Here is a 12,040-nt window from a genome sequence, read left to right as displayed (position 1 = left end):
AGGTATAAATCCACAAGTCTTCAAAATCTAGAATACCAAATCACTTAGTACCCTCATTAAATAAATAGAAATGCTCATTAGGAATGAAATAAGAAGAGATGGAGTTGGGGGGAATAGCAACTACACCACAGTTCAATTTAAATTCTTAAAGTTAGAGACTTTATTTATCATCTGATTATATTAAATCTGGGTTGCTAATAGAAAAACTAGGTTGCTAATAAGAGTTAGATGTCCCAATATAAGTCTACAGACATAAAAACAGAATGAGATTGGTCAAAAATAACAGCAAAATGTTTGGTCACATGCCTGTTTCAACTGATCCAGTAACTGAATTATCTGACCCCTAAAGAATGAGCCATTGTAGTGTTATCTTGGAGGTAGGAGAAAAGTAGGGTCCTCTCACATAAAGCCTTTCTTTTCATTAAATTGTCATGAGATTTTCTGCACAAAGAAGTTTGTTTTATCATATATAGCAGTTCTCCGCCAAGATTAATGGGGTTTCTGTCATTGTTCTTTAATATCATTAAAATTTGAAATACCGGAACTATTCCTACTTGTAGCAGTTTGATATAGTTATGAATTCCAAAAACAGATTATGGATTATGTTTGTAAACTGAAGTTTCACATTTACTTAATTAAATTATGATGAGGGCTTTGACTGGGCCACATCAGCAGGGCATTGGGTCCCCAACCCTTGGTGGGCAGGAACTCACAGATGAAAGACATGGCAGAAGAAGAGAGCTGGAGTTTGATGTTGGAGTTTTGCTGTTGGGGTTTTTGAGCTGGAGCCCAAGAAGTGAACACACAGGAGAAGAACACAGAGGAATAGAGACTGTTCCTTAGACATGCCAGAAGCCTCGGGTAAAGAGATAGAGCTGTTTGCCCGATAGTCTACAGCTGACCTGTGGAAAGAGGCAAAACCTAGAGAGCCTCGTAAGTCTGCAGCTGATCTTGAGGAGAAAACAGAGGAGTTGATCCCAGAGAGAAATGAACCCCGGAAAGAGAAAAGCCCAGGAAGCCTGAAACTTGACAGATGCCAGCAGCCATCTTGCTCCAACACATGGCAAAAGACTTTGGTGAGGGAATTAACTTACTTTATGGCCTAGTAACTAACCATCTACCCCAAAAAAATACCCTTTATAAAAGCAAACAGATTTCTGGTATTTTGCATCAGCACCTCTTTGGCTAATACACTACTAAACAAAGCAAGCAAAGATCTGTGAACAGATTTTAAAAGGTCTTAGTATTTGGTGATAATACAGAGTCAACTTTTTAAATATAATTTTTCCACACAAGAGTAAACACAGAACTCATAGACCATATACTTATGAACCAAATTCTAAATGGTGATTAAATTCCTCAGGCCAGTCCTACTATAAAGCATAGTATTACCAAACTTAAGCATTCTCTACAACAATGTACCTATGGGGAAAAATGTTGAGGATTCCAATGGGGAGACCAGGGATTCACCTCCTGCTCACTTCCTATGATTTGAAAAAGTAGTCACAAATTTTAAAACTATGAGACCCAAATAGAACAGAACATAGATGTCCTTTTCAAAATTTACCAACACTAAACAACCAAGTAACAATTCCCAACATTTAAATGAAACCTACATATTTGTCAGAAAAATAAAATGACCTCTCTATACTATTACCCTTAGTTCAAATTCTAATATATAATAGCTTCTAAAACCCCTAAGCTTAGTGAGACAACCAGTAATTTGTTATGTTTTGTTTTTGTTACTATTTCTGTTAATACCAAAAAGTTTAAAAGTTAATAAAAATTAGAATCTGCCTTAGAAAATACAGGCAATTTAGGGATGAAATAAAGCAGAAAAATAATAACATGTTGCAACCAAACATAATCTTGCGCTATTATTTATTTTCTTTATCTGTTTATTTTAAGAACTTCTGATCCTAGTCTCAATTCAAAAGAGAAAAAGCTGAAACTATATGAAATGTGAAAGAACCAACGAATAAATACTGAAGGAAGAGAAATTAAGTAATTTGCCTAAGATCATCTCCCTAAAAGGTGGAGAAGTAAACCTAAGCAGCCTGGTTCCAGAATCCACCCTCTTACCTACTCCCCTCTACTAGTGGAGGACAAACCCCTGCAGACTTCATCTAGTCCTTTTTCTACTATCCCTAACACCAGGTTAAGAACTCAGAAATGTTTACCTGCAATAGATATAGCCACAGAACATATTCTTATAAATTGTGCTCTAAATGGTGGCTAAGATCCCCTGAAAATCAAATATAAACATTTCCATCAAAAAATTTAAAAACCAATTTGAAAAGCATTTATTATATTATAGTTCTTTCAAGCCTGGGAATATTGATTTGCATTTTTACAATATGCCACATATTTGTAAGCAAATCACTAAAATTTAGTGACTATTTAACCACCTAATTTCCTAAGATGTCAAAAAGTAGGAATGTTGCCCTGCCCCAATCAGGATGGTAGACCTTGCTGATGCTCCAAGGCTCCCTCCCACCACAGAAGCTTTGACAAGAAGTACAACTGGCAGAAACATCTTTCTCAAAGCTCCAGAAAACAGTTAAAGTATTACAGTAACAGGCAAATGCCAAATCAAGAAAAAAGACAACAACACACCATAGTATCTTGTGGTGCCCCGGCTGGCCCCTCCTCATCCCCTCCTGCCTGCTAGGTGGGGAGTCAGCCTGCAGCTCCTAGTCCCTAGCCCTGGTTCCAGAGGGAGCAGAATAACTCTCATGGGAGCATATATGTCTGTGCCAAGCTGTCTAATGGCAGCCTGAAGAACTAGGACACTCATCACAGGCTTGCCATCCCAGAACTTTGCCCTGCATGTAGAGGCAGCTCAAAGAGCTCTCGTACAGAACACTGTAGAAGAGTCAAATCACAGCTGTCTGAGTCAAAGGAGTACCAGCTGTAGGACATACAGTGCAGAGCCCAGGGACATAATGCCTGGAACCATTAGGAAACACTGTTTCCTAGGGCAATGAGAACTTTTGGAGATGTGTTAATGAGGGAATTCCTAGGCCCACTTACCATGTGCCCACCACAAGATACAGAAAGAATCAATGAACTTGAAATAAGACAACTGACATCACAGCCTGAGGAACTGAAAGAAAAAAGAACGAAGAAAAGCGAATAGAGCCTGAGGAACCTGTGGGACACTATCAGGTGTAACAATATAAGCATTGTGGAAGTCCCAGGAGAAAAGAGAAAGGGACAAAGAGAATATTCAAAGAAATAATGGCTGAAAACTTCCCAAACTTAATGAAAGACATGAAAATACACATCCAAGGTGCTCAATGAACTCCAAACAGGATAAACAAAGAGATCTATCACAACATATTATAATCAAAGTGTTGAGTACCTAAGATAAAGAGAGAATCCTGAAAGCCACAAGGGAGAAGCAACACGTCACATACAAGGGAACCTCAATAAGATTATGTGATTTCTCATTAGAAACCATGGAAGTAAGAAGGCAAGGGGAAGACATAGTCAAAGGGCTGAAAGAAAAAAAAAATGCCAACCAAGAATCAGAATACAACTGCACTCTTTTTATTTAAACAACTGCATTCTGTTTTTCTTTAACAAGAAGTTACATTCCTGTCCATTTCAAACCTATTTAATTGGCATTACTAATTCTTAAAAACCATCCAAAGCAAATCCAAGGAATAAGAGGATTATTAGATTGTTTCCTGGGGGCTGAGTCTACAAGGGCTTCTTTCCGCAGTTCTTGCAGGAAACAGAACAGGGGCTCCAATGCTGGTCAATACATATCTGTCAGAAACTCTAGGATAGTACAGGCTGCCCCAGGAGAAGACAACTGAAACAAAATAAAAATGATAAGGAGAATTGTTATAAGGTCAAATCCAACTAACCTCCATTTCATCTTTTATTTCCCATATCAAATTAGGAAAATCCCCCCTTGTCAGACAAAAACATCTCATAATGTTTGGATTTGTGTCATTCCATATTACCACCAATGCTGTAGCTCTGCATATAGTTTAATTCTACTATGGTTTTGGTGACAAAACATGCATTTAACATTTGGCAATTTTTGTTGAAAAAAAACACCAGACTCACTCACTCTGGTAACCTCAAATGCTGTGGGGCGGGAGGGGGAGGGGGGAGAGGAGGGTGATAAGGCACTGTATTTTTAAAGATATTTGCAGAAGGATGGATGTCAGGCTTCACAGAGACTGGAATTCATCAAGACATGGCAATATCTCTGGTAGCTCAACAGCATCTCTAATGAGGGACAGGAAGCAAGGAATGTCCCTCACTTCCCTAGTCAGATGATTCCTTCTGTTTCACCATTGAGATAATTCACCTCTTCCCTCCCATCTATGTATTCCCATGTATTTCCACTATCAACTATCTGACTTTTTTCTGTGCTTTCAGGTTTATATTCCTGAGAAAGACAGCTCAGTTAACTATCACTGTTCCTGCTGGGGTAGAATTTTTGGACCAAATCATCTTATATGCTCCTGTTTGGCTCATAGGCTGGCTTCCCTTAGGCCAGGTACCTTCAGTCAGATCCAGTAAGCTGAGACCAGGGTGGCAAGAGAACATGATCACCTATCTGTAAGCAACCACTTAGGGCTGCTCTCTGCAGAAGCTGAGGCTCAATTTGGCAGACCCTAGAACACAAAGCCTTCTCTCTAGCAGAGATGATCAGATTCAATTCCAATATCCGATGTATTAAAACATGAGAGAATTTATGCATTCACAAAGTGGTTCATACAGGCACCAAAATGTAACAATTATAGAATTTCAAAATAAAAAAAAAAACTTGAGATACACGAATTTCTACCTTAGCATCCCTGATAGATCATCCAACTTCCACTGAATTCCTTCAAGTGCTAGGGACACTCCCTAACCAAAAAGCATGGTTAGACTACTAATAGATAAAAATATATATTTATGTTAGGACAAACTCTACCTTCCTGTAAACTTTGCCAATTAGCCTTAGATTTTTTCTGAAGCAACACAGAACATGTTTAATCAACTAAGAACACTTTAAGTATCAGGTGGAGGCTCTCGTGTTTCCCCTTAGTATTATGTAGACTAAATCAGTAATTTAAACTTAAATTATTCTTTCCAGGACTTGATTCTAAACTCATGACTATTTTGGCTGCCTTCTTTGAGCACACCCTACCTTGTTCAAACCATTCTTCAAAAATACCCCTATATGATATGACCAGGAGAGTATTGTAGAATTATTAATTTTTAGGAACTTGCCACTAATTTCATTCATCCTATATTTTTAAGCAACTGTATTACACTAGTAGCTCATATTAAGAAAATATTCAAAAAATTACCTAGACCTGCATTCAGCACTACTAAATATAACTGGGCTCTGGAATGTTTTTGAAAATAATAGCACAAGAACAGTTTGCTTTCAAATTTTTTCACAATCATCATCATCCCAAGTATGATTGTTGTTAAAGTTATGAGACCAAAATAGAACTGTATTCAAACACTAGTTTCATCATGTAACAGATATGAGAGGTACCCAACCCATACCAGCAGCCTATTGAAAGTGCCTGAGATATTCCACTGACCTAGCGAGATACTCAACCTAGACAAAAGATTCTCTAAATATCTTAAAGGTGTTGTCCTAAGTAGGAAAAGACTGTCTTAAAAAAGAATTGTCCATGTGGCTTGGTGTAAACACTGATCAGATTAAAAAGAAATTGAGAGTTGACCGGGAGTCAAAGGAACAGAGATATTTCCAAACGAAAAAGAGGGTTCTGGGTTCCCAACATTCATTGGGCAGAAAGCTGACTCAAATGGTACTCAGCTGCAAACAGGGGTCATTTCTAATGGGAAAATAAAGGACTTCTCAGCAGGAAGAGCCAAAAGTACACTAAAATAATACATTATTCCAAGTAGTAGAACTGAACCCTAATCAAGAACACTCCAAATTAAGGAACCCTGACAACATATGCCTGGTTGGATCAGAATAGGTATGGGGCAGAGACTTCCATGTGTTTCCCATTCTCTCCTTTTTGAACAGAAGCGTCTATTGAGTGTCTGTATCTGTCTCACCATTTTATGCTTGGTATATCTTTTCAATTCATAGCTCTGTATTAAAAAGGGCTGCACCAAAGGAGTCTCATCTGTATAAGAGCCTAATGTACAATGTGAGATCATGGACTTTAAGCCTGAGGCTTCCATGAATAAGGTCTTAGGAGTCGGTGAATATATATTGTGGGAAGAAATGTAAAGCATAATGTCAAAAAGGCTGAGTGTGGGGATTAATAGTCACAAATTTTCCACAACCTTTCCCATCAAGAAATGAAGCCTAATCTTCCCCACTTCTTTTTTAATCTGGGCCAGCCCCATGGTTTGTTTTGACCAAGAGAATGCAGAAGAAGTAATATGTGACTCAAGAAGCCTTGTGGCTTCAGCTCTTACTCTTTTCTCATGAAAAGGACCAATTGCTGCCCCACTGACAGTCCCAGATAACTGGTATATACTTGAATGAGGACATTTTAAACCATCCAGCCCCAGTCAACCTGCCAGATAATTCCAGCCATACAAGTGACTCCAAGCAAAAACATTAAAAAAACAAAAAAACAAAACAAAACAGCCCAATGTAGTCAATGTAGATCAAATTACAAAATCACGAGCAAATAAATGTTCTAAAGTGACTACATTTTGGGATTGTTTGCTATACAGCAATAGATAACTGAGACAGTGGTCAATAAAATAATGGTGCATCTTACAATGGATGGCATCTAAATTTGATGCTATATAATCAGCAGTTCAAAATATCAACCTGAAGAAAAGAGAGGGGGACCTCATGCAATTGACATGAGCATAAAATACCACAGACTACAAGCTATACTCACTGTCACATATTAATGTTAAAGATTAAGTGTTTTAAGGTGTGACTACCACATAAGAAATTCTCAGAACCTTTTCCTAATGCTACCCAATCTCTAGATTCAAATTTTTAAAATGGATAAGGAGTGACATCAACCTATTGCAAATGAAAACTAAATGGATAATGTTCTTGAACTGTAAATCACTTTTTAATGATAAAATTTGTAATTTTCAATTTCAGTTGTTAGGATGTCAGTGAAATTACCGTAATAGAAAGATAAGCAAAGTAAGGAGGCTATTTTTAAAAGATTATTTGAATAGTGTACAATTAATTTTTGAGGACAAGACAAAGTAGACACTGCTCATTTTTAATAGAGTTCTCTTTTTAGAGAGGATGCATAGTATTGTGACAAAGCATTAGTACTCAGACAACTCAGTCTAGTCTCGGTTCTGCCACTAACTAGCAGAGTAACCTAGGGCAAACCACTTAATTTCTTTCTGGCCTTGATTCCACAACTATGACCTGCCAAACAGTTACTATTAGGTCCATATAAATCCAGACTGCTATTCCTTAGCATTCCAGAAGATTCAAAAGAAACATGGACTTCACCAAATTAATAGCTAAGAATACGGTGGTTAACTATTATTAAATACAATTTCTTGAATTACTATTAATACTAGTATTACACCTAACTAAAGCCACCACACACACTGAGCACTTACTGCATGTTAAATTTATTTTCACCTAATCCTATTAACAATCCTACGGAGAAGGTACTATTATCCTATTTTACAGTACAGGAAACCAAGGCTTGAAGAGGTTAAGTAACTTCCCAAGGTCTCACCCAGGTCTTTAACTCTTGAGCCAAAACTCTTAAAACACTACCTTCTGCTGCCCCTCCACAACATCCTTAAGCATTAGCTCCGAATACATAATTTCATTGTCATAAACACAACCAAGAGGATACGCAGAGCCACCATCTTGGACTAGTAATCAAGAGACTTACATTCTAATACCAATTCTATACTACCTACACCTGGATGTAAAACAATGAATAAGTTACTCTCTGAACTTTTTCACCTATGAGGACTTACTGAATTCATTTTAAGATTTACCTTTCCCACCTTTAAAATTCTGACTTTTTAAAAATTTAAATGTTATTTCCATGATTAATTTCCTAATTAAAATAATTAGTATATAAATACAAGCATTTTAGAAGTCATGAAGATTTTCTGACCACTTATTAATCTCTCCCTCCTATGAACAAACTGCACTCATTCTGGTAATCATACTCTTAAACTGTCTTTCTTGTAAGAGCATATATTATTGGCCTCTGCTGGTTATTAAACTACTCTTTTATTTCACTTTCAACCATGTTTTTTTCCAAGTTAAACAATTATCCTTAAGGAAAGAGATAGTTCTTCAATATACACTGAATGGATAAACAAATAAGCAAATGAATAGAAAACAAGGGGTACACAGCAATTGCTCAATAAACACATGTTTACTACATGGAAAATATTTTCCTCTTTAATTTTAAATCCACAGTATAGTAATTCAAGTGCCTTATCAGACGCTTCCATGTAATTAATCATCCATTTTTCTTTTGGATTGCTATACATTTCAGTTACTTGAAGTTAGCATTCAAATTGTATAAAACCAATCACTAAACTTAACAGCACCTTGAATAAAGCAGGGATTCAAAAAATAAACAAAATGCACCCAGAAATAATTTTACAGGAGCTGAAAAAAAATCATGTAAAATCATTGTGGCTGTATTATCTAAAAAGACTACAACCAAAAATTATTTTCATGTCATGGCTCGAGTGAAAATGGCTGCAAAAATGTTAAAAGTGAAGGAAAAGATAGGAGCAGATATAGCTCAGTGGATGAGTGCCTATTTCCCACAGGTCCTGGGTTCAATGCCCAGTCTCCTGAAAAAAAAAAATGTTAAAGAACAAAAAAACAATAGACAGCAAAGAGGACTTAATGCGGAAAAAAGAAATTAGGATGTTACCAAACATGAAATATATTTTGAAAATAAGAATTTCTTTTCAAATATTGAAATATTTCATATACTGAAAATAAGAACAGATTCCAAAAGAAAGACGATCTAAGGTAACACAAACATTAGGAAATATTTAGATTTTTCTAGAGAGGATCAGAAATGATTCAAAAATCACATAAACATAGAAAAAAGCCAGAAGTAGAAAGCGGGGAGTGGGGAAATAATATACTATAGATACAAAGCTTAACACTGAGTAGAGGGAGGGCAGCTGGATATACAAGGGGAAAGAGAGGCAGATAAAAAAACAGTCCTGTCTGTGACAGTACCAAAAACTGAGAAAGACCATAAGGGAAAATACAGGTACAGCCAAGTCTTTTTTAGACCTAAGTTATCCTCCCTTGAAGCATTTTATAAACTTGAATAACTGTCCTCTTAGTGCATCCACTCACAAAGAACAGAAAAGGTTTATAATCTTTATGCCATATGGGTTGAATATTCAAAACTACTTTGGGGTTTAGAATTAATACAACAACCTTATCATTGTCAAAAGAGAAAAGTGTCATGGCAACATTAGATGTCACGAAAGAGCAGTATGAGCTATGAATACAATGTCTTGCCCCCACAAGAGAATCATGAAATAAGCCATGAAATGGGATAACCAAATAGAAACCAGCCAAACTGTAAGACGTTGATTAAACAGCATTATTGAATTACCTGAAATAAGGAAAAGCTAACAAGTTAATTTTATACCTTCAAAATATTTCACACCACCATTCATTTGATGAAATGTCTCTTTAGAATGTCTATGATTTAAAATATTTTCCACAACATGTAAATGTGTATAATACTAAATGAAAAAAACTTGGGAGGGGGGGGTTGGATTCTCCTTAAAGTGCAACTTAAAAGTTCCAAATCAGTTGTGGAGAATTTTCTTAAATGACATTAAAGACAATGGAATAGAGAGTATTTTAGGTTTCTACAGAGCGATCAAGTTGTCAATTAGCAGCATCATTTCATTGATATAATACTTCATAAAACTATCAGGCTAATAATCAGAACAGGGCTATTTTTCCTCCTCTAGAATTATTATGAGAAAAGCCAGGAGTAAAAAAAAAAAAAAAAGAGATATAAACTCGACAAGCCAGAAGTGGCACTCGTGTGACCACAAATTAAAGTTACTATTGCACATATCCAGGAATTAAGAAACTGACTGCAACAAACAGTTGGGGGGGGGGTTTACACGTGCAGCCATGCTCATTAAGAAACCCGCACTACTTTTAAAGAGTTTATTTCGGTATCGCATTAATTTACGCTCAGACGAACTTGTTAGCCGACTTTTTGGCCGGTTTCTGTAACAAGCCTTTCCGAAGCTGGGGTTGATAAGGTCGACTCCAAGAAGGAAAGAAGCTCACAGAGGAAATGGTATCTTCATTACAGTCCAGGGAACCAGTGACGCATTAGAGACTTGAAAAATATTCCGTCGTTTACCTTGCTGGGAGCAGTTAGAAAAGTGTCCACGTGCACTATTGTTTTCAAAATATGTTTATTTTTAACTTATGCCTTGAAATCAGTATCCTCGACCTCAGCCTACAGAGAGTGGGGGGCATGGCAGCGCCGCTGGCGGTATCTGGGAGCAACACAAGTTTAAAAAATAAAACCACAACCCCCACCCCCCCTTTTTTTTTTTTTTTTTTGCAGCTTACTCTTTGCCCTCACCTCTCTCCTCCTCCACACCTCGGCCATCAGCGTCGTCCCGCCCCAGCAGCTCTTCACCGTCGCCGCCTCGAGTCCCCATGACAACCCCACCCCAGGACGGACCCCCACCTCCGCCCCCTCCCTGCCCGGCCCGGCCGGGCCCGGCCAGCCACACTTGCCGGGCAGGTGACGACTCCGCCTGCCCTAGGCGCTCACTCTCCCCCTCCCGAGGCGGGAGAGGCCTGTCAGGGACCCTCCTGGGGCGCGGGCCCACTGGGGACAGAAACACGACCCTCCGCAGCTGGGCACGCGGAGAAGGGGCGGCAGGACTGCGAGCTGAGGTGGATTCACCCCACCGCCAAACGAGTAACGAGAGCATAGGGGCGCGACTCCCAAATGGGGTGCGGCGGCCCCGCGCCCCTCTGCGCTGCTCAGGGAAGCCGAGGGGCGGGCGCAGTGGGCGCGAAGCAACTTGTCGGTTTTCACAAACAACGACGCGTCGTGGCGGCGAAAGATACTGGGGACGACGCTCACCTTAAAGGGGTTGTTGAGATCCGGGTCCGCAAACGGGTTACTGTCGAAATCCGACATCTCTCTCTCGCTCGGTGTTAGCCACCCGACCCAAGAGCAGAGAGAGAGACGAGGCGAGGCCGCCGCCCCCCTGCGCGCTCACGTCGCCGCGGAGCAGATCCGGGTGCAGCTCGCGGGGCTACCCAGCCGGCCGCGCCACTGAGCATGCCCGGTGCGGCGGGCTCCGGGCTGGCGGCGCCGCTCCTGCTCGTCGTCCCGTTCCTCCCAGCTTGGAGTCAGAGCTCCGGGGTTTAGCTATGACCGAGTGAGCTCAAGGGCGGAGGGAGCCCGGCGATTGGAGCGGAGGTGATCTGTCCAAAAACCTGAGTTTCGCGTCAGGGGGCGGTTTACCTGGATTCGATTATATTGACATCGATTTAAAACCGACTCCCTATGACCGAAAGTGACTTACGGAGTAGGTGGTAATTTCTGGGAAAGAAAGACGCAGACTTTCCCTACTGCCCCTAGATGGAAAGGCAGCCCGGGACGAAGGATGCACACCTGGGGAGGGAGGCTTTAACCACGCTTCCGGCACGGGGCAGTAAGGCGCGGGAAACTGGAGAAGCCTCGGCACCAGCCTCCAAGGATAGGTACCACGGGGTGCTGCCCACCCAAGGAGTTTCACACCCCTGACCCCACCTGGGAATCCCACCTCCCGTCTTCCGGTCCCTACGATTGTAGGTTGCTCCAAAATCATGGAGACCAGCCTTGGCCCTGCCGATCCGGACTTGCTCCGCGGAGGTTTGGGGAGGAGATGAGATTCAGAACCAGGGTCCAGCCCCTGCTTCCATCCTCCTGAAGCAGCAAAATGGCTCCTTCTCCGGAAATGATACGGGAGGGGGTGGCATGGCACAAGTCTAGAAATCAAGGCCCTCTAGTTAATGCTAGTGGATTACAAACAAATGCCTGTTTTTGTTTACGTTCAGGCATTTGGTCAT

At 40.0% G+C, this 12,040-nt stretch overlaps 1 protein-coding gene across 2 annotated transcripts in view; it reads right to left on the bottom strand.

The window, feature by feature from the left end:
- SCAMP1 (secretory carrier membrane protein 1) overlaps positions 1-11,930 on the bottom strand; it is a 128,692-nt gene extending 116,762 nt beyond the window's left edge. The window contains exon 1 of one of the 2 annotated variants that reach the window (XM_058275227.1): positions 11,067-11,930. In XM_058275227.1, coding sequence (XP_058131210.1) covers positions 11,067-11,123 — 57 coding nt within the window. In that variant the 5' untranslated portion in view covers positions 11,124-11,930. The remainder of the gene's footprint in view (positions 1-11,066) is intronic. The other variant, XM_071208680.1, reaches the window with a different exon arrangement.
- Positions 11,931-12,040: the final 110 nt, after the last annotated feature.

Source organism: Dasypus novemcinctus, chromosome 2 (assembly GCF_030445035.2).
Source record: "Dasypus novemcinctus isolate mDasNov1 chromosome 2, mDasNov1.1.hap2, whole genome shotgun sequence".
Classification (NCBI taxonomy): domain Eukaryota; kingdom Metazoa; phylum Chordata; class Mammalia; order Cingulata; family Dasypodidae; genus Dasypus; species Dasypus novemcinctus.
The sequence above is the reverse complement of the archived record's forward strand: the minus strand, read 5'-3'. Positions and strand labels throughout refer to the sequence as shown.